Source organism: Oryx dammah, unplaced genomic scaffold (assembly GCF_014754425.2).
Source record: "Oryx dammah isolate SB20612 unplaced genomic scaffold, SCBI_Odam_1.1 HiC_scaffold_2, whole genome shotgun sequence".
Lineage (NCBI taxonomy): Eukaryota > Metazoa > Chordata > Mammalia > Artiodactyla > Bovidae > Oryx > Oryx dammah.
The window spans coordinates 90,698,650-90,722,972 of record NW_024070186.1 but is presented as its reverse complement, the minus strand read 5'-3'; the positions used below and the strand labels follow the sequence as shown (position 1 = coordinate 90,722,972).

The following is a 24,323-nucleotide window of genomic DNA, read 5'->3' as shown; positions in this document are numbered from 1 at the left end:
AGACAACCCTAAGGTTGGCCTACACGTATGACTTTCTGAATAAGGCCATCAACAGATACATCAAGGAAGCAGACAACTTCGCTACAGTTAGAATCAGAAGACTACTACCAATCAATTGTTGAACTGAAGACCACACATTTATAAGATCAGGATTCTACTACAACTGCCTCTTGACATACAAAAAGCTTGCGACTGGACGCTGGAATGTTGCTTTCAAAAATAAAGCAAAATCTCCATTGCAGTAACACCAAAGCAGCAGAAAGATTGCTTCCATTTCAAAACCACTTGTCAAACTTTTTGAGGCCCTAACCCACCATGCACTATGTAAAAAAGGCCACCATGCCATGAGGAAGCCCAAGCCTCCTAACAAAGTCACCACTGACAGTCCCAACTGAGTTCAACCTTTGAGTCATTCTAACCCAGGCATGTGGGTAAAGAAGCCTCCTAAAGATTCCAAGCCCTGTCATTCGAGTATTCCTAACTAATGCCCCAGACATCATGGAAATAATATCCCTACCTTGCCTTAGTTTAACTCCTTGTCACAATCTGTAAGTATAATAAAATGATTGTGGTGCCTGCTAAGTCGCTTCAGCCATATACTCTTTGCAACCATATGGACTGTAGCCTCCCAGGCTCCTCTGTCCATGGGATTCTCCAGGCAAGAATACTGGAGTGGTTTGCCATGCCCTTCTCAGGGGATCTTCTCAAACCAGGGACTGAACCTGCAGCTCCTGCATTGCAGGTGGATTTTCTACTGCTGAGCCATCGGGGAAGCCCAAAATGATTTCTAGTTTACATTTATTAACATTTGCAGTGGTCTATATGCAAAGAGCTAACTGAAACACATGATATAGATATAAGATTCAACAAGCATTTCAAAAACATTTTTAAAGACTATAATACTCTACTATGTGATACATCGGAGAAGGCACTGGTGACCCACTCCAGTACTCTTGCCTGGAAAATCCCATGGACGGAGGAGCCTGGTGGGCTGCAGTCCATGGGGTCATGAAGAGTCGGACACAACTGAGCAACTTCATTTTCTCGCTTTCATGCATTGGAGAAAGAAATGGCAACTCACTCCAGTGTTCTTGCCTGGAGAATCCCAGGGACGGGAGCCTGGTGGGCTGCCGTCTGTGGGGTCACACAGAGTCAGACACGACTGACATGACTTAGCTGCAGCAGCATGTGATACATAAGCACAATGTACCTATAAGTTTATGCTGAATTGTAAAGGATAGCTGGCTTCCAATTTTTATCTCTTACTAAAACTACAGTGAATAATTTTATCAATAGAATTTTTTGTATTTAGTGTCATTAATATAAAATTTCAGAATGACTATGTCTGGGCTATAACCAAATTTCTTCATAAGTGTTTTATAGTATTCATATCTGTCTTGAATATTTACTGTACTAAGAAAAAATATTAAGCAAATTAACTTTATTATATTAAAAAAAATTTAAGCAACAAAAATAAATCCTTTAAGTTAATCAGCCCTATTGAAGACAGAAGAATATGGCCAAAGACTCTGAGCTGCCCAGATATGGTAATCTCAGCCAGACCTCATGAGTCAACCATAAGATGGGGAAAATTGGGCCATACAGGGGGTAGGGGAAAAGACAGACAGACCAGCCTGTTGAGTAATCTAATAATTGATACTACCCTATTATAAGCTCAAATGAAACAATGTTCACAAAAAACAGCCACCAAAAGATGGTAATAGATAGGCAGGCACTGTCACTTAGCAAGTCCAAAGAGTTCTGGCTAGGTGAACAAATTTTACCATTTTCAGAGCTCTGCCATGTATTCTTGAACCTAGGTAAGTGAGTGTGAAGAGGGCTGTAACTCATCCCAAATTACTCCGAATAAGCCCTAAAACAAGCTTTCACACCTGGGTATATCCTAACTGATATGCCCAGAGCAGCGTGGCTTATATTTGCAGTTTGTATCCCTAAAGTAATTGCCATTTTCTAACTTACTCTGTGTCTTTGTTGGTACCGGCTGTTGCCCTCGGTGTTTTTCCTATTTATATGACTAGATTCAATAGAGATGGAGAGGCAGAACTCTTGACTCCTGCTTCCCCATAGCTATCTTATCTTGTGATATTTATGCCTTTCTGTCTGAGAAATCTGTGTTAATATGGAAGACAGCTGGTCCCAAGAGACTAGGAGCTCAATGGACATTACATAAGCTACTCCTAAACCCTCCTAAATACGTCATCAAAATTGCTAATCCTTACCAAATATATTAGCTGACCCAGTGGCCTAGTTTTTAAGCATACAGACACTAAGTGAGAAAAATCTGGATTAGAATCCTGACTCCATGAGTACTGCTTATGTAACAGACAATTTTCTGAACATTTTTTGACCTTCATTTTCCTCATCTGCAAAATCAGGATAGAGTACCCACCTTGCATAGTGTTGTGAAGATTAAATCAGTAATGTGTGTAAAATGCCTGGTATTGAAGTATTCAATAAATGTTAACTCATTAAAAAAAATAGTAAAACACACTAGTGCATTTAAATGGTGAAACCTAATTCTCATCTTTGCACTAACTACAAGGGGATTCAGAGAATGTGTATTTTAAGTTTTCAAATTCCTCAGTACAGAAAAGCTGTAATGGAGTGGATACGGAGTGCCAGTTCCCATGTCCAATATGAACATTAAACATGATTCTTCTGTTTAACTCTGTCCTTTGAATAACCAAAGAAGCACATTTTAAAATGTATTCTGAATATTGCTGATCTATGAGATGATGTTTCAAATACTATGTGTTAGCATTAAGACTATTTTAGTGCAATTATTCCAAATTTTTAAATTATATCAGAACAGAGATAAATTCACAGACTCTAAAATAAACAGTACTATTTGGTGTTAGACTTGAGCAACTTTAGTGGAACAGATGGAGTTCAAAATGGCAGTAATAATGTCAAAACAAAAATGACAGTAATAATTCATCTTTTTTCAGTTTACCATATACCAGAAGTTTCTGGCATATCATGTTATCACAAAAGCTCCATGAGTTAGACAGTAATAGTCCCAATCAAGAGGAAACTAAACTATGAAGTCTGCAAAAATGTATACAACTAGTAGGTGGTAGAACTGGGCTTTGAGCCCAGGCAGTCTGGCTTGTAGAGTCAATATTCTTATGTACCATTCTCAACTTTGCAGTAAAATGCTTCCGTTCTATATTTTAAACCCTAAGCATTTGAAGTTCTTCCAAAACTTATATGTATCGGTGTATATTTACATTATGCAAAAGAAAGTCTAGTACTATAACCTATTTTGTACTGCCATTAAATGGCAGAATACATAATGAAAATATAAATTTTAACTATGTTCGTCAGATTTTAAAGATGAATATATTTAATAATTATCTTATGAAAAATTTGGCTAGCTATTGAAATTATGACTAAATACTAAAACAAGGACTTAGCCATCTTTAAATGGTTTTAAAACAAGGAATTCTCCCTCCATTTATTAATCTACACACTTATTCCTTTATATTAAGATTTAATTATGATATTTATGTTGCCTTCTTCCTCTTGGTACAGACCATGTAAATGGACACTGCACAAGTCCCACTTCTCAGAGCTGCAGTTCTGGAAAACGACTTTCCAGTGCTGATGTTTCAAAAATAAATCGCTGGGGTCCTGGAAGACCACCATTTCGAAAAGCACAGTCAGCTGCTTGCATGGAGATTTCTTTGCCAGTTACAACAGAAGGTAGGTTAAACATACACATTTTTATGGATACAATTGAAATTTGACATTCCACGGGAATTAGGAGCTGGGGGATAAGGGATTGTGGTCACATGTAAAAGATATGAAAAGCTGGTCAACTCTAGACAATGAGCAACTGAGAACATGGTCGGGCTGTAGCCATGAATCCAGATCCATTCCTCACTACACTTCTTTCATCTCTAAAACCAGAATGCTTGTTTATGGGTAGGTTTCCATCTCCTCCGTACAAAGTGAGACTTATGTATTAATCTGTTCTGTATACTCCTACTTTCTTTCCATCTCAACGGTAAGCCTCTTGGTACCTCTATCTGTTGACATTTATTGTCTTGTAACCTTTGTTTCCTCAACTATTAAGAGAATGTGACCAAAAAAAAGGCAAGACATTAAATTCTAGTTTGCAATCTTATGTTTTAAAAAGAGAGGATTATTTGCTTATTTTTAGTGTTGGGGGCAGGGAGTATAAAGTACGTGAGTCAGAAGGCCTAGATTAAGATTTTTTAAAAAAGAGGAATCCTGTAACTGCTGCAGGTGGCTCAGTGGTAAAGAATCCACCTGCCAAAGCAAGAGACGCAGGTTAGATTCCTGGACCAGGAAGATCCCCTGGAGAATATGGCAATCCACTCCAGTACTCTTGCCAGGAAAATCCCATGGACAGAGGAGCCTCGTGGGCTAGAGTCCATGCGGTCACACAGAGTCAGACACAACTGAGCATGCATACAACTTCTGTTACTGCCTTTCTGATAAAAAGCTTTGGGACTAGAAATAGAAAAAAAGTAATCTGAGGAATATGCTATGGTAATTCTGTGCTATAGAGTAATTCACCATTTGTGTGTGTGCTCAGTCGTTGAGTCATGTCTGACTTCACAGAATACTGGAGTGGGTTGCCATTTCCTCCTCCAGGGGATCTTCCTGACCGTTTCTTGAATCTCCTGTATTGGCAAGCAGATTCTTCGCCACTGCGTCACCTGGGAAGCCCAATTCACCACTTACCACTCCTCAAAAAAATTTGATAGCAATGATCTGTATTATTCAAATTTTTTAAATAAGATTTTTAGGCACTTCCCTGGCAGTCGAATGGTCAAGACCCTGCACTTGCACTGCAGAGGGCATGGACTCTGATTCCTGGTCAGGGAACTAAGATTCCACATGTAGAAGTGGCATGGTCAAAAATTTTTTTTAAAAAGGGAATTTTTAGCTTTTTAACATTCCACCATATTAAGTCTGGTCCATGGGCATGCATATGATCTTCTCTTTCACAGGTATATATGAGGAGCAACCTTGAATGTTGATGAACCATGAATGGAAAATTTTTGAAACATTAGCTAGGAATGCAACAATGTAAGGAAAGTGTAAAAATTGTAAACGAGTTAGTAGTTTCAGTCACTGGACTGAGCTGGGAATTTTGAATTTTGGACATTTCTAACTCTAACATGTTGATTTTGGGAAAATTAACTCTACATCTCTATCTCCAAATCTGTAAAATACATAGTTTATATCTGTGCTCCCTCTCAGATCTAAATTCTATTAAAAAGTTATTTTTATAAACTTGCTGAAGGATAGAGAAGGGAAAATTAGGAATACTCTATTTTGGTTTGTAGAAAAAAGAATAGTCTGAGGAGCTTTAATATTCACCTATTGTATATTATTTTATTATATATTATTATCTCCTTTTATAAAAATGAGTCAACATTTCCTATCAAAATGGAAAGGAGAGGGAAGGCAGTAGAAAGAATATGAGGAACTTGTACTCTGGAGTGATTATAAGAACAATACAGCTTTCCTGTATCATTTACCTGAGGTGGTAAGTTTCTGCTTGTTGGAGTGTACACCATGTGTAAAAGCTGATGAGCAGGAGAACTTGAAGCCACCTGTTTCCTTTTCATTGGACTGAAGCCCTCTCAGAAAGATTATCATGCTCTCAGTGGGGTGGCATTGTGCACAGCTCTGTATTTAGACATTGCCAAAGCCAAAACTGGATTTAGATTCAAGGTAGGCAGCTTGTAACTAGTTCAGGGAGATAACATTTGTTCAATGTTATATAGTTTAATATTTACAATTGAAATTACTTCAAATATAGCAAAATTAAAGGAATATATTTACCACAGGACATACATGACCCTTCAGGTAAGTAGCCACAATGTTGTCAGTATATGGGAATTGTCAAGAAGTCATTAGGAATACTTTCAGTAATTGAGAGAATGGAGAGAAGCATAATTAAAACTGTACTAGAAATTCTTGTAATCTTAATTATTTAGACTAAACACTTTTTCTAAATTAGAGAATTTCAACTAACTTGTGAGGTAAGGTAGAGAAAAAAAACAAAACAGTGGACGGCAGCTCTGCAGATTCAAGGCTAGTCCCAGCTCTGCCTAAGTTTATGATTTATACTTCTGGACTTTTCTTCATCTTCAAAATAAGCTGGTGAACTGGATAAGCTGCCTTCCAGATCAGTTAACAAAGAATCAAATTCTACTTCTCCCTCATCATTTTGGTTTTCATGTACTAAGTCTGACTTCACTTGTTCTGGAAACACACTAAAACTTAATTTTTGGTTTTTAAATTTCCATAGAAAGTCGAGAAAATTCGTATAATCGTTCTAGAAGCTCTAGCATCTCTAGCATTGACAAAGATTCTAAAGAAGCGATTACTGCACTATACTTCATGGAGTCCTTTGCTCGGAAAAATGACTCTACTATCTCCCCTTGTTTGTTTGTTGGAACTAGTCTGGGAATGGTGTTAATCATCTCCCTAAACCTACCTTCAGCAGATGAACAAAGATTTACAGAGCCAGTCATGGTACTGCCAAGTGGTAAGAGTTTTCATTTATTCCTTCACTGCTACTTTTTCAAATTTATATAAATGTTTTATAAAACATTTAACTTGTTTTGATATGGAGCAAAGATTTAAGCATTCTGGATATTAGGAACTATTGAGAACTTTATAAATCATATACTATCTCAATTATTACAGTATAACTAACTGCAAGGCAAAAATTGTCAACCATTTCTATGGTAGTAATCTGTGGAATTCCCAACCTAAATGGTGCCTTGGGAAATAAGTTTCTGAAAAGCATTTAGGAAAACCTCAAGGCAAAAGTTTAAAGTTTTTAATGAGTTGAAGCATTTATCTAATGTTCCATGCTAGATCAGAGCCTGAGTGTTTTACATCATCCCTGAAGAACTCAGATGATTAAACTAGAAGCATTCTGACTTGAGCTGGCTTTCTAAATTATTTGATAATCTCTTCATCTTGTTTTGAAGCCATGCCTCAAAATTTCTTCCATTTTTATCCTGGAGATCTGACCTAGAGAATCTGACCCCAGTTATGAGTATTGCTGCTAAAGTATATGTTGTATTCTCTTCCTACTTTTTCCCTCTTGAAAAGATGTGATTCCATTATTCCTTTGAGTATTTTAAAATTTATTATCAATAACTTTACTCTTTTCCATAAATGAAAAAACTATCTGAAAAACATTTCTCAAGTAATAACAATTTTATTAATATATAGAATAAGGGATTTCATTTTAAAAGAACACATATGGTATGATAGGTTAGATAGAGTTGTGTTTTCTTTGCTAACTGGTATGCTAAATTCATATAGGTGGATTGTTACTGTGGGAAGAATATTCAGCTCTCTACTAGTGAGGCAAATTCAGATAAATGTATTGTGTGTATGTGGCCTAAACAAGAAGAGTTTATTTTCTCACACTTCTGGAGGACCAAGATTGAGGTGCTGGAAGGCCTGGTTTCTTCTGAGGCCTCTCTCCTTGGCTTGCAGTTGGCCACATTCTCACCATATTATCATATGACTGTCTCTGTGCGCTTGGTACCTCCGGTGTTTCCTAATCTCTTAGAAAGACATTTGGATGAGAGCCCACACTATCAGGCTCATTTTAGCTTAATCACCTCTTTAAAGGCTTTGTCTCAAATATGATCACATTCTGAGGAACTGGGGTGTAGGCCTTCAATGCATGAATTTGATAAGGGGAAGAGGGGAAAAGATCCAGCCCATAAAATGCACTGTATTTTAAAAGTTACTCATTAGCACCACTATATTTTAATTGTAAACATATTTCACAGTAAGAAAACATCTTTTACTGTATTCCTAATTTTAAGGAAATATGAATAATTCTCTTATAATGATTGAGAGCCAGATCAGTAAGGTCATAATGATTTTTTTAAGTTTTAGTTCAATCCATTTTTTAACTCAATAAATTTTTCTACAGATTGGATATCTAATACATGGCACGTATTCCTCAAATATTTAAAGGTAAAAATCAAACCCCTGTATACACAAGCATACAACTGTGAGTGAAAGACAATTTTCTAGGAAGAGATATTCTAAAAAATATGGTTTGCTATGCCACAAGCATAGAAATAAACAAGTCTCTGGAACTAATTTAATGAATCCGTACCATAGGCAAGTTCAACATTCTTAGCAAATAGACTTGAAATGATGGGAAAATACAAAGTGAGTAGAGATTTAACTTAATATTTGGGCATCTGGTTCATAAATATTTGCAAACCTCCTTAAAGAGAGATAATGGGAAGCTATCTTCTCCAAGTTTCTATGTCAGCCTTCTTTCAAGACTTTGGTTATTATATCAGCATCATTTTATCATGTTAACAAATGTACCACACAAACACAAGGTGCTAATAACAGAGGAGAGGATAAAGAGGGCATATGGGAACTCTCTCTACCATATGCTCAATTTTCTGTAAAACCTAAGACTGCTCTAAAAAAATTAAGTCTATGAACTTAAAAAAGCAGTACCTGTAAGGCAGAAAACTGAGTCCAGGCTCAGATTTGTCTTATAGTTAACCACTGAAAGAGAAAAAGCCTAATTGGAAGGCATAATTTATGACAATAAAAAGAAAAAGGATGGAGTTCCACAGAGAAGACAGAAAGCCAATTCAGATTTAAAGTAGAAAACCCGTCCTCTCCTCCCTCACATCCCACTTCCTGACTCCGTCTTCACCTTCTTCCAGTAGCTACTCTGCATCACATCCCTGTTCCACTCGTCTCTGTCCTGCTGTAGTGCTCTAGATTGTGGGAACCATTTTAAAAGGTGTGGAATTAGAGGCATTTCCCTCTTTCATAGTCAGTGCTCAAGTGGGTGACATGCTTTTAGGCCCTGTATGGGTTTTCCTGTCAAAACATTGTTAAATTACCTTTTACCAGATGGCCTAGAAAAATTTCTCTGAGTCTAGCAATTTCTTGAAAATACAATCCATTTTGAAATTCATCCAATTTTTCAACATGTTTCCCAAGCTCATACTAATTAATTAGACACTGGGCATGCAATAGTGATCAGGACACAGAATGATTTTTATGCTGATTATTTGCACGGAAGAACTAAAGTAACCAAAAAATTACAATAAGGGAAGTAAACAATACTGTGGCAGCATGGGAGGGGGATTTGGGGAAGACCTCTCTCACAAAGCCTCTGTCTGAAATGGGAACAGGTAAGGGAGCCCAGTACTGATATTTAAGAGAAATTCAGAAAAGCATAAAAACCTAGAGGTAGCACAGTTGAGTCAGTTCTAATGAGGTGGAAGAACTAGAGCCTATAATACAGAGTGAAGTCAGTCAGAAAGAGAAAAACAAGTATCATACATTAACGTGTATGTATGGACTCTAGAAAGATGGTACTGATGAACCTATTTGCAGGGCAGCAATGGAGACGCAGAGAACAGACTTGTGGACCCAGCAGGGGAAGGAGAGAATGGGACAAATTGAGAGAGTAGCATGGAAACATACACATCACCATATGTAAAGTAGATAGCCAGTGGGAATTTGCCATATGACTCAGGGAGCTCAAACCATTGCTCTGTGACAACCAAGAGAGGTGGGATGGGGTGGGGCATGGAGGGAGGCTCTAGAGGGAGGGAGGGGAAATATTTATACCTGTGGCTGATTCATGTTGATGTACGGCAGAAAGCAATACAATATTGTAAAGCAATTATCCTCTAATTAAACAGATTCTTAAAAGGAGACCCCCCAAAAAAGAAAAACAACAACCTAGGGGATAAAAAGAGCATGACATAGCTAAAACTTAGAGCTGTAATGGTGCTGAGGCTGGAAAAACAGGTAGGGGAATAGAGGACCTTAAGACCACGATAAGGAGCTGGAAGAGACTTCCTAGATGTCTGGGGGGTTTTTGTTGTTGTGTACAAAGATTGTAATATGGTATGCTTTTTTCCTCTAAAACACTAGTGGTTAAATTTTGTAATTGTAAAAAAAAATATATATATATATATAATTGTAAAAACTCCAAATACAGAGGAAGGAAAATGAAAATTCTGCCACGAGCAAACTCTCTCCCTTGTCTGTCCCATCTCCACCCCCCATACTTCTGCCCCTAGGAATTTTACTCTCCAACAGTAATTCTGTGAGAAATTTGCTGAGATTCTAACTTTAAAGCTCCTTTATTGAAGTATAATTGACATACAAAAAATATACATGTTTATTGCATGCAACTTGATGAGTCTGGAGATAAGTAAACATCCATGAAACTATGACCACAATCTATGCCAAAAACTTACTCATCTCTTCCAAAAGCTTCCTACCCCTGTAATTCTGAGACTCATTTTAAATTTTATCTCATTTCTATGTAATACTTTGTGCTACATGCTAACAAATTATTCTCTAATTATCAATTCTGCCACATGATGTGCCTATCACCGATTTGTAAAAAAAATTATTTTCATGCTTCAATATCAAACTCAAACTCATGATTAAAACTGAAGATTCTCCATAATAAATTCATCCTCTTTACCCCTGAACTGTTTCTTCTTTCTCTTCTCCTCATTTCTTTTTTTTTTTTTACAATGAAGAATTTATTTTTATTTTTTTTTAATTTATTTTTTATTTTACTTTATAATTCTGTATTGGTTTTGCCATACATTGACATGAATCCACCACAGGTGTATATGCGCTCCCAAATCCTCATTTCTGTTAATAGTTCCACAATACTTAATCATCACTTCCATTTCTTTTATGATTCCTTTTACTTACTCTGCCTCTGTACTAGTCTTAATTCCAGCATTGTCATTTTTATGCATCATATTCTCTGATACCTTCAATTATCCATAGAAGCAATTTCTTGGAAATCAATGATCTCTAAAAGCTCAGCCTTGTTCTACTTCTTTAATCTGATTTCCTGCTACTTTCCAGCACCAGTTCCCTGGTCCAGCCATCTTATTTCTTCTCTTCCCATTTCTCTTTGCCACCTGTCAATCATCTATCATTGTTAGATGTTATATCAACTTTTATATTTTTTGTCAAAATTTTGGAAAACTGGTATTATCAAGTTTCTTGGGAGCTATAAGATTTGAAGGAGTTAGAATAATTTTCTACAGACTAGCTTTTAGCTCCATCCATTTTAAATTTCAAATCTTGTTTGTTCTACATTATTTATTTCTATTGTTGACATAATAATTTGTAATATGCTCTTCAGACCTGCACTTTCAAGTCAGATTAATTCTGAGTTGTATCACAGTAGTAGGAGTATTCCTGGGAGCCACAGCTATACATAGGAGGAGAGCAGTAACCTAGACATGGTAGTGACAGTGAATCGTCTATTAATACCTAAATCTACTAAACTCAAACTAAATGTATCTCCATCATTTTTCCTCTTTTCGTATACTGAGGATATGACTCTAACTTACTAATTCAGTTTTTGATTATGTATTATATAAGCTATGTTTTCATATGTGTATTCTCAACACTGTAAAAGTATACCAGAGATTATCTTCTTACCTTTTTAACTGTTATTTTTCTTACCATATTCTTGTTTTGTCCTCTGGCTGCTGACAGAAATATCTCATAGACTTACCCTCTACTCTAGACTTCCTAGCCTACTCCCTATGTCAGACTTACTTGCCAGCATTTAATGCCTTTAAAATCCAGCTATCTGATGAAGAACAATTAAATCAATTTATGCAAATGTACAAATGAACAAATGTGCTCTCAAGATATGGTATGAAGCTAGTTAATAGGCTTTGTCTGGAAATTAGTTAAAATGAGAAGGATATGGTTTTTAATCTCAAGTCTAAACCTTGATAAGAAATTTCATCACCTGATTTCTATGCACCATATTCAGTTAGGGCCTTTCCATATAAGACATATATATTTTAAAAATATTTATGAAATTCATACGTATTTTACAAACTTCATTAAAAAGATACAATAAAAAATTTAGTTCAAATGTAATGATTGTATTTGACTGAACAAGTAAAATCACAGACTAATACAGAAAAACATACTCTCTACTTGCAACAGCTCTATTTGTTGTTTACAGTTCTCACTACTATTTATACTGAATGTGTTTATAGCAATTCTATTTTTCCCTAAGTAAATTGTACTGTCACTTGAAACTGCTGAGTATAAAGTATGAAATCTGAGTCTTTAACAGCTAGACACATGGAAACTATTAAGATTTTTAGATATTAAAAAAAGCAAAATGCTCTCCAAAAACAAATGAAATCTCACATACCATTTTGTCACATGCTATTGTCATGAATTCAAACTTTTTCCGGAATTTCTTTTATGGAGAGATTAAAAGCACATATCTCTTTGTGAAAATCAAATTATCTAGATATATAGTTCTTTATAATACAGTAGGATAACCTAGAAAAAATGGATAAACTCCTAACAACATACAAATATCAAGACTGAATCATGAAGAAATAGAAACTCTGAGTAGACCTGTAACTAATACCGGTATCTGATCAGTAATAATAATTTAAAAAAAAACTCAACAAAGAAAAGCCCACTTCTCTTTTTTAAAGGACTTCTTTCACATTAACTTATCTTGGTTGTCTGGACAACAAATTCTCATCAACAAATGTGAACTAAAGCACTAAATCACTGCATTTTAGAGTGACAGAGCACCCAGAGATTTATTCCAGAAGCCATCACTGTAATCTGTGTCAGAACCACTTGAAGGGTTATAGCATAGACTGTAACACTCTGGCTCCATTCCCAAAGTTTCTAATTCAGTTGGTCTGGGGTGGAGTCTGAGTTGTTGTTTAACAAGTCACAAGTGATACTAATACAAATGCAATTTTGCATGCTGGGATGAAAAAACAGCCCTTCCTCCTCCTGGGTTTTTCCTTTGTGTCTCCTTCTCCTTTATTTCACACAACTACCACGCTCACACCACTTCTGACACCAGATAAGTGGCAGCCTTCTCCACAAACAAGTCTCTGAGATACCACCTGAGTATCCCGCAGTTTGACTGAATTTGGACACTGTCCACAAGGAGATGGTCCCACAGGGAATGGCTCTGTAACCCACCCCGCTTCAGATGACAACACCAAGACAAGTCAAGGTTGTCCCCTATTCTTCTGACCAAGAAGACCTGAGGCTTCCACAGCCTCTAGTTCAATCAGTTTTCTAGAGCCACTCACAGAACCTCAGAAAAACTTTTACTTACTGTTTAGCAGTTTCTTGTAACAGGCTATAGCTGAACATCTGATGGATGAGATGCACAGGGCAAGGAATGTAGGGAGGTCCATGAAGCTACCCCTTCCATGCCTTCTCCAGGACTGTCACTCTCCCCACACTGCTACCTGCTCCTTAACCCGGAAGCTCTTCAAACCACCACCACCCCACCTTTGGGTTTTCATATGGTTTCCTTACACAGATATGGTTAATTAAACCAATGGTGATTGAATTCAATCTCCAGCTTGTCTCTGCCCCAGAGGTGGGGGTAGAGCTGAAAGTGTTAACCTTGTAATCACCTGGTTGGTTCCCCTGGCCACCAGCCCCCAACCTTAGGTCAGACTCCATAATCACCTTATTAACATAATGAAAGACACCTGTATTGTTCTTGTCAGGCAATTTCAAGGATTTTAGGAGCACTGTACCAGAAACAGGGACAAAGACCAAATACATACTTACCATAAGTCATAACATCATGCATATATAATATGGTTAATCACAATCCTGGTTCATAAATTTAATTCTGCTTCCCAGGTGGCTCAGTGGTAAAGAATCAGCCTGCCAGTGAAGGAGATACAGGAGGCATAGGTTTGATCCCTGGGTCGGGACGATCATCCGGAGGAGGAAATGGCAACCCACTCCAGTATTCTTGCCTGGGAAATCTCACGAACAGAGGAGCCTCATGGACTACAGTCCATGGGGTTGCAGAGAGTCAGACATGACTGAGCACACACACAGACATGCACAGGGAAAACTTAAACCTTGTGTAAAACTAATGAAAAGGGTATAATAAAAGCATTTTTTTACCACAAATCAGAAACAAGGCAGATATTTGGGCAACTTATTAAGAAACAGTTATTTTAATACTGACAGCTTTGTAAGCATCAGGTGTAAGGAAAATGGCTTCCAAAATGTAGATTTCTCTTTTTTTTTTTAACCTATTTTAGGCTCTCTAAATTGAGGGTGTTGGTAATATATACTTCAGAAAGTCTTTCCATGATGGGCAGCAATGGAAATATGGGAGCTTTTTTTTTTAGAATAGAAGGATCACTCCTAGATGAATACTAATTAAATCACTCATCATTGCCCTTGGCAGATATTTTTCTTCTTGGTAGGTTAAGAGCTGGTCTTTCATACCTTGACCCTCAGATTAAAGCACCTGAGCCCCTGCTCCCTTATCCCTATCAGACATTTACAGGCTTCTTGGTTTTAAAAGTGAGTTTAAAAACACAACTGAGATGTTAAAGCATCTAAACATGTTACTTTGAATTTTATAAATTTTTAATACTTTATAAAGTATTTTCTAAATGGAATGCATTTGTATAATACCCTTTCCAAGTCTCTGGTACATGTACACTCTTGAGGTATGTCAGCCTGGGACAGCTTCCTTATTCTCTCTACATGCGTGCTCAGTCACTCGATCATGTCCCACTCTTTGCAACCCCATGGATTGTAGCCCTCCACGTTCATCTGTGGAATTTTCCAGGCAAGGATACTGGAGTGAGTTTCCATGCCCTCCTCCATTACTCTCTACACGATGTCAAAGGACAAAGAAAAGGCTGCTCAGGCACTGCTTAGGGAAGAGTCTGGAAGTGTCCAAATGTCAATCTATCCCAAGTTACCTCCTAAGCCTTTGCAGTATCCAATCTCTGGGACTGGTAAAAAATCGCCCATAGGTAATAATCTGGCATGGATGTTCAACCTTGGAGAATCCAGGTGAGTAAACCATTTTTTCTGTATAAAACATGCATAAGCCTTGAGTAAACACCAAATTGTTTGTTTTTTTAAAAATTACACTCAAAATTGCTAGCATGAACTAGATATTTCATGAAGTATTCTGAGTATTCATTTTCAGAAGAAGAAAAATACTATTTTCTAGTGAATGAGTCTATAAAGAAGTAGAATCAGATGGCATGATTATCTTTTCAGTTGAAGTTATTCAGTAAATTAAAATTATAAATTTTCTGAAATTTGTTTTAAAAAATAAAAGTATTTTAATGAAGGCAATGACAACCCACTCCAGTACTCTTACCTGGAAAATCCCATGGACAGAAGAGCCTGGTAGGCTGCAGTCCATGGGGTCGCTAGGAGTCAGACACAACTGAGCAACTTCACTTTCACTTTCATGCACTGGAGAAGGAAATGGCAACCCACTCCAATATTCTTATCTGGAGAATCCCAGGGACTGGGGAGTCTGGTGGGCTGCCGTCCATGGGGTCGCACAGAGTTGGACACAACTGAAGTGACTTAGCAGCAGCAGCAGCAGTATAGTATAGTGAAATGATACTGGATTAGGAATTAGGAAACTTGAATTCCAGTCCAGGTTCAGTCACTTATTTGTTATGTGTCTTGGCCCAAAACTCATCTTTCTGGATCTGTTTTATTAATATAATGAAAGGATTTGATCAGTTGATGTCTTAGACTCCTTTTAGCATTTACCTGTTATGATTCCAAGTTATTGCAGCTTATAAATTCACAAATCTACTGATTTATGTGTAATACAGCAATATTATGACACTATAAATATAAATTACCATAATATAAAAGAAATCATTTATCACCCATAGATGAATAGCACCTGTTTTAGAAAGAATTTCATGTGCCAGTGATGTGGAATTGTTTTTATAGGTACATTCCTCTCATTGAAAGGAGCTGTCCTAACATTCTCCTGTATGGACCGAACTGGTGGGTTAATGCAACCACCATACGAAGTTTGGAGGGATCCAAACAACATAGATGAAAATGAGAAATCTTGGAGAAGGAAACTGGTCATGAACTGCCCCTCTCCATCCCAAGAAACAGGAGATCATCAGTACACAATAATCTGCTCAGAGAAACAAGCTAAAGTCTTCTCACTGCCTTCTCAGACTTGCCTCTATGCTCATAACATCACAGAAACATCTTTTATACTGGAAGCAGACGTGGTGGTCATGTGTAACAGTGCCTGCTTGGCATGCTTTTGTGCCAATGGGCATATCATGATAATGAGGTATGTGCTGTCTTTATAAATTATCTGGTAATCATAACAGTGCAAACAAGGTAAAATTATAAAAAGTACATGCGTAACATGCAAGATAAATTAAGAAACCTGAGATCATTGTTTCATTATGTTTGTGAATGTTTTATTGCTCAACAATTTGAGGAGAGTTTGAGTTTATTTTAGGTTTTATTTGTTTGCTAAAAAATGCTTTGCACTGTGAATGAAATATACGTTAACTGCCATCAAGGAATCTAAGGAAAGAATGATTCTCCAGTCATTCACACATTTGTTCAACATTTATTGAGCACCTATCTCCCAGATGCTATGCTAGGCACAGGATATATGAAGATGAATAAACCACAAGGAAAAGAAATGAACTGTTACCTTTACTATGTTTCATAGTACACACAAGAATTTTCTATACAGAATTTAATTTTATCCTTATAACTTCTCTAGGACATAGGAAATGAAGTATTATCTGTTTCCTCTATTTTACATGTTAATAAATTTGCCTGAGGTTGCAAGTCTAGGAAAAAGTGAGATCAACACTGAACAGTATACTAAAAATCATCCCTTTATTTTAACCTGCTATAGGCTATACGTTAAGAAATACACATGGAGGAAGAGTTTGGGGGGACTTTTGAACTGAAGTCATAGCTATATTGACGGCTAGGTAGAACCAGATGTGAGGGAAATTTTCTGAATGTAAAACCGATTGGGTGTGAAAGATAATGGAGGTCGTTAAATCTCAGGGTAAGAAGAGAACTTAAAGGTGAAAATTTTTTGTCATGAACTTGGATAATAGTGATGTCATTAATAGATAAGAAAGTCAGGAGAATTTGGAGAAAATAAGTCTGAGAATGAATACTTGGAATATGAGGTGCTTATATGCCAGCTTGAATAAGTTTAGCATGCAATTTACAGTCTAGACTCTTAAAAAATAGAGGTGGAAGATTCAGCTCTGGAAATCATCTATGTAAATGCATTAGTGAAAGTTTTGGCAGTGAATGAAATCATCAAAGAAGATAGTATTAAAAAAGAGGAGAAAGAGACTGATCTGGGGACAAAAACTGAGGGAGAGGGATGCATATGAATACATCTATACAGTGGCAGAAAGAAAATCCAGCAAAGGAGATTGAGAAGCAGTCATCAGAGAGCTAGAAAAAGGATCACAGTAACGTAACTTCATGAAAAGGATAGAAGAGTATTAAAAAAAAAAAAAAAGGACAGACGACTACTAAAATGATCATCAAGAGTTAGAACAGAAAGATCAAAAATTTGAGTCCAGGAGAAAACACTAGATGTAGATGTTAGTGATATTTGAGAAAGCACATCTTAGGAGCACATGAAGATAAGACTAAATTTCAAGGGAGGCAAGAATAAAGGCAGTGACACAGATCAGGGATTGACAGACCCCACGCATTATCCACTCTACCTCCACCCAATATGATACTGTATCGCCTGCAAGCTAAGAATGGTTTTTACATTTTCAAATTGTTGAAAAGAGCAGAGAAGAATATTTCATGATATGTGGAAAGTATATGAAATTCACATCTCAAATGTTCATAAAGGTTTGGGGAACACAACCACACCACTTGCTTATATATTGCCTATAAGAAAGAGCGTGTACACAACAGGCAAGAGTTGAGTAGTTGTACCCGAGACCCCGTGGCCTACAAACCATTTTATTTACTATCTGACTCTAAAAAAAGTTTGCCAATTCCTGAGACAGAGTTCTTTTGGGAAATTTTGGTAAAAAGAGAGATGAGAGATGGGAAAGTAATTCAAGAGCAAAACTGGGATTTTGAAAGGAAAGTAAATCAAGAGCAAAACTGGGATTTTATTTTCTTTAATAAGGGAGACATGAGTAGACTTATAAGCCAAAGAGAGGTAGTTAGTGGAGACAGTTTAGAAAAAATAAAAATAAAAACAATCACTTACAGTCTGCTCATTCTCTTATATGTTTCTTATTCTTTATCTGATTTCTTTTCTCAAATTCTTTTTAGAGATTACTGAAGAGGGTCATTCCAGTCTTGTTTGAAAATAATGACTTAACTCCTAGACACGCCTTAGTTTAAAGGGAAAAAAAAAAAAAACTGTGTGTACACTCCCCTAAGCTCACATTTAGTCACTCAAAATTTTTCTTTTAAATTCAAAGACATTACAATGTTGTCACAATTGAAATTTTAGCTTGATAGTTATTTTAGCTTGACAGTGATAGTGAGAATTCCAGAAAAAGATCTGCTTCACTGACCACGCTAAAGCCTTTGACTGTGTGGATCACAACAAACTGTGGAAAATTCTTCAAAAGACAGAATAGCAGACCACCTTACCTGCCTCCTGAAAAACCTGTATGCTGGTCAAGAAGCAAGAGTTAGAACCAGACATGAACTAGCAGATTGGTTCAAAACTGGGAAAGGAGTACGTCAAGGCGGTGTATTGTCACCCTGCTTACATGCAGAGTACATCATGAGAAATGCCATGCTGGATGAAGCACAAGCTAAAATCAAGCCTGCAAGGAGAAATATCAACAATCTCAGATATGCAGATGATACTGGCAAAGAGTGAAGAGGAACTAAAGAGCCTTTTGATGAAGGTGAAAGAGGAAAGTTAAAAAAACTAGCTTAAAACTCAACATTCAAAAAACTAAGATTATAGCACCCAGTGCCATCACTTCATGGAAAATAGATGAGGGAAAAATGGGAACAGTGGCAGATTTTATTTTCTTGGGCTCCAAAATCACTGTGGACAATGACTGCAGCTATGAAATTAAAAGATGCTTGCTCATCTGGAAGAAAAGTGATGACAAATCTAGACAGTGTATTAAAAAGCAGAGACATCACTTTGCTAACAAAGGTCTGTATAGTCAAAGCTATGGTTTTTCCAATAGTCATGTATGGATGTGAAAGTTGGACCATAAAGAAGGCTGAGCCTTAGAATTGATGCTTTCCAACTGTGGTGCTGGAGAGGACTCTCCAAGCACCCTCAAGAGTCCCTTGGACAGCAGGATATCAACACAGGCAATCCTAAAGGAAATCAATGCTGAATATTCATTGGAAGGACTGATGCTGAAGCAGAAGCTCCAATATTTTGACCACCCAATGGGAAGAGCTGACTCATTGGAAAAGATGCTGATGCTGGGAAAGATTGAGGGCAGGAAGAGAAGGAGGCGACAGGATGAGATGGTTGGATGGCATCACCGACTCAACAGACATGAGTCTGAGCAAATTCCAGGAGATAGTGAAGGTCAGGGGAGCCTGGCATGCTGCAGTCCAACAGGTTGCAAAGATTCAGAAACAACTGAGTGACTGAACAATAGGCAATCAGTAAGACACCTGAGATGCAGTATTCATTTGGATGTGCAAATTCTCATCTACTATTTATCACTAATTCTGAAACAGTCCCAGTCATTAATCACCCCTTCAGTATAGGTGCCATAAGTCATAGGTGATTTTCATTTTCTGTGTATAGAGGAAGGAAAGGAATGGGGAGGAAAGCCACTCCATTCCCAGGCACAGTGAACTAGACACACATCAGTGTATTACCTCAGACCCAGGAACTGCCTTAAAAAGAGACAATGGAGCAAGTATGCAGGCAGCCACTTTCTAGTTATAGTGTTTCCGCCATAATAAAAGATTACAACAGTAGGAACCTGTGAAATTCTACACAAAGCATTTTGAAATTGCTGGCCAGTGCATTTAATCCAGCCTTCAAGGACATCTGCTAAGTATCTGTGTGGATTAAAATAGAACTGTACCATAATTTTTTGTGAAAATGATTTTACATGAAGTTCTAGTTTACTACCATTGAGACTTCAAGATAAAAAGAAACAACCATAAAATAGTAGTATAAAAATTACTGTTTTATGTAAAGATTGCTATATTTTATATACAGAAATTAAAAGCTTCTAACAACTTGATATTGAAATGTGGATTTGGTTTTTTCCATTCAGCCTACCTAGTCTCCGCCCAATGTTAGATGTTAATTATTTGCCACTGACAGACATGCGGATAGCACGGACATTTTGTTTTACCAATGAAGGACAGGCATTATACCTCGTCTCTCCTACTGAAATTCAGCGGTTAACATACAGCCAAGAGATGTGTGATAATCTACAGGTAGGTCATTTATGAATAAGCATTGAACGCAGTTGTAAAAAAGAAAATGAGAGAGAGGTCTAAAAGCTCAAATATTATTAAGCTAGACAATAAACATGCCTGCCCTACAACATATTTTGAATATATGTTCATCCTGGTGATGCTACGAAGTTTTAGAGTGGTTCCAGATATACATAGGAAAAAAATAAGAAAAAAGGGGATGTGGGAAGAATGTGGAGATCATATACATCAGTGGTTGTTCTCTTTATTGTTTGTTTTGCCTACAATTCAGAGTTAATAGACTTAAAAAAAAAAGAAACCTTAATTGTGGGCCATACAAAATAAATATATATCCTATAGGTTAGAAATGGGCATTTGTCTTTGATCATAGCAGTAAGCAGAGTTTAGAAACAAAATAAATATAAAAGAATTTATTTAATCTTGGATAAGTAAATGTCACAAAAATTTTAAAAGACATAGGTTCAGAGTATAAGCTCTGAACTATTTAAGCTGCATTTTGCCTACTGGTATAACTTTGGCTATTTTACTTAATCTTCTTGTATGTTCTACCTTGAAGCATTACTGTGAGAATTAAGAAAGAATTCCTGTAAAGCACTGAGAAGAGTGCCTGGAACATACTAAATTTTAAAAATAAATAATAATAAATGTTATTCAACATATACTTAAGTTTTTTATATACCTAGTACTTGGCTAGGCTGTAGGAGTACAATCATAAACAAGATAAAAGTCCCTACCTGCTAGCATGGAAGGAGAGAGAAATAGATAACCACAATGTTCTGGAAAATGGTTGTCTGTACATGGCTCTGCCAGTGCTGGAGAGACATTAAGAGCGGACTGCGTTAATGGAGCAAAAGGGAAGGGGTAGTTAGAAAAAGGTCGTGAAGGATGAATAGGAGCTGTCCATAGGGAATAGATGGCTGGAGGTGGGAAAGGTAATAATATTCTTGACAGAGCAGAGGCATGTGAAAGCCCCAAGGTTCAGGAAACTGCTAAGAAAGTACAGAGTTGTGAAGTGGAGAGAGTGAAGGAGTGCTGATGGAGACTTAGTCAATAGAGCTTGGAACACCTTGTAAGCTCCTTAAGAAATCTGGCATTTACCCCCAGGGCAAAACAAAGTCAGTGAAAAGGTTTAGCAAATTTGTTTATTAAAACTAATATTCTGATTGCAGTATAACAACCTGTTTGGAAGAGTTAAGGCTAAAAGTAGGGAGAACAATTTGGAGGCGTTATTTTTTAAATAATTAAGGCCAGAAATAATAGTGGCTTGAAATAAGACAGCCTGATAGAGAAAATTAGCATATTCAATGACGATAAACTGTGATCGGTCGGATTGGAGGGTTATTAGATAGAGGAGTGAAGAAAAGGAAGGAATTAATAATTATTCCTGTATTTCTGGGTTGAGGAACTAAGTACATGGTGTAGCCATTTCCAAAGAGAAGGGATTTGGGAGGAAAAGCACAGGTCTAGAAGTAGAGATGAGGGGGAAGATGATGACAGTCATTCTGCAAGTTCACACACAAACTGATACTAGCTCACAGATCTGACTTTGGATTGAAGTTCCTCCAGATCCATGGTTCTCAAATTTCCGTCTGCTTTAGAAAGACCAAGGGCTTCCCTGGTGGCTCAGATGGTGGTGGTCTGCCCGCAATGTGGGAGACCTGGGTTCGATCCCTGTGTTGGGAAGATCCTCTGGAGAAGGAAATGGCAGCCCACTCCAGGATTCTTGCCTGGAGAATCCCATGGATGGAGGAGCCTGGCAGGCTCAATGGGGTCGCAAAGAGTGGCTAACACACAGAAAGACCAAACATTTTATAGCAAGTTAGAAAAAAGTTAGAACAAGTTAAAGATAATGGAGCATATCTATGTAAATTCCGATTAGTATGTGTAATAAAGCCAGTGAATTCTGTAATCAGGATTAATCTGTAAATTAATCCTAGGGTGATTATTAGAAGACAAGAGGTCAGAAAAGTGAATATTTTAGGATGCCAGTTCTTGGAGGAGGAAAGGAAAGGAAGAAGGTGGAGGAAGAAGTGCCAGAGAGAGGGAATTAGAAACTAAGCAAAATCTACCACAAAAACATATGGAGAACAGACTTTTCAGCCTTTTCATGACATGCTCTAACATGCCACCATGTTAGCTTTTGACCTATTAATTTATTCTTAATCTAATGCTTTTTTCTTTAAATTTGATATAGGACATGCTGGGAGATTTGTTTACTCCTATAGAGACACCAGAAGCTCAAAACAGAGGCTTTCTCAAGGGCTTGTTTGGTGGAAGTGGACAAACATTTGACAGAGAAGAGCTCTGTGAGTAAACTCCTGATTACAAACTGTATCAAAAAACAGATGACCTCTTTCTAGATGAGGGCTTTGCTTCTATACCATGAAAATTATTTGTTTACCAAACATGAATATAACTGGTCACTTTGTTTTAGAAACAGTTTAACAAAAATAGTACATGTAATTCATACAAATAATCAGTAAGCTAATAAATGTGTCATTTGCAGGTAGATCAGACCTACAAGGCAAGGTGAAGGCACTTGGTTACTTAAATCTGAAAAAATGTTTTTGAATCTACCTGCCTCTAACTACTTCTAGGAAACAAGTTCTTTATTCAGAATTCAAGGTTTACCAATGGTACAGAATAAATCACTTAAAAAATAACTACCAAAAAAAAAAAAAAAAAACTACCAGAGACTCTGAAGAACAATAATTAAAATGCAGTAAAAAGGAACATTCTCAAAGAGAAATTAAGATTTTCCAGATTCTCTCACCTATGTGGTCTCTACAGGTCAAAACTCCTTTTTCCTTGAATTTTTAACTATGCAAAATATCTAGTGCTTCCATAAAATGGACCAGCTATAAAAGGTAATGACATTTGATACCTACTAAACATGGATTTGGAGAAGGCAATGGCACCCCACTCCAGTACTCTTGCCTGGAAAATCCCATGGACGGAGGAGCCTGGTAGGCTGCAGTCCATGGGGTCGCTACGAGTTGGACACGACTGAGTGACTTCACTCTCACTTTTCACTTTCATGCACTGGAGAAGGAAATGGCAACCCACTCCAGTGCTCTTGCCTGGAGAATCCCAGTGGGCTGCCGTCTATGGGGTCACACACAGTCGGAAGCAACTTAACAGCAGCAGCAGAAAACATGGATTACCCTTGAAAACATCATGCTAAATTAAAGAAGGAAGACAAAAAAGACCACATATTGTATTATTCCTTTTGTACATAATGCTCAGAATAGACAAATCCATAGAGACAGAAAGTCAGTAGTTGCCAGGGAACAGGGAAAAGAGGGACTAATGGGTACAGAATTTCTTTGGGTGGTGATAAAAATGTTCTAAAATTAGATAGTGGTGATAGTTGCACAAGTCTGAGAATCAGTTAAAAACTACTTAACTGTACACTTACAAAGGGTGAACTGAGGAACTCCCTGGAGGTACAATGGTTAGGCCTAGGTGCTTTCACTGCTGTTGCCAGGGTTTGGTCCCTGGTCCAGACCTAATATCCCACAAGCTATGCACCGCAGGCAGAAAATATTTTTAAAAAGGCGAGAGGTGGTGGTGGTGGTGATGGGGGTGGGGGTGGCAGCGGCTGTGAATTTTATAATATGTGAATTATATCTCAATAAGCTCTTACTTTTAGAAAACTTAATCTAGATTCCACTCCTAATGTTACATCCTTGGGACTGCTCACTCAATTTTTATCAAGATAGCTATTTTTCAATTTTCAAAAGTTCAGTACAGTTCAGTTCAGTCACTCAGTCATGTCACTCTTTGCGGCCCCATGAACTATAGCACGCCAGGCCTCCCTGTCCATCACCAACTCCCAGAGTTCACTCAAACTCACGTCCATCGAGTCGGTGATGCCATCCAACCATCTCATGTTCTGTCATCCCCTTCTCCTCCTGCCCCCAATTCCTCCCAGCATCAGAGTCTTTTCCAATGAGTCAACTCTTCACACGAGGTGGCCAAAGTATTGGTTTCAGCTTCAGATTCAGTCCTTCCAAAGAACACCCAGGACTGAT

The 24,323-nt window shown here is 37.3% G+C and overlaps 1 protein-coding gene across 1 annotated transcript in view; it reads left to right on the top strand.

Moving 5' to 3' along the window:
* The window catches only part of STXBP5L (syntaxin binding protein 5 like), a 344,970-nt gene that overhangs the window by 308,337 nt on the left and 12,310 nt on the right, over positions 1-24,323 (top strand). The window contains exons 22-26 of the mRNA XM_040250785.1: positions 3,556-3,726; positions 6,314-6,553; positions 15,820-16,180; positions 20,124-20,289; positions 22,484-22,595. Of these exons, the coding sequence (XP_040106719.1) occupies positions 3,556-3,726; positions 6,314-6,553; positions 15,820-16,180; positions 20,124-20,289; positions 22,484-22,595 (1,050 nt within the window). The remainder of the gene's footprint in view (positions 1-3,555; positions 3,727-6,313; positions 6,554-15,819; positions 16,181-20,123; positions 20,290-22,483; positions 22,596-24,323) is intronic.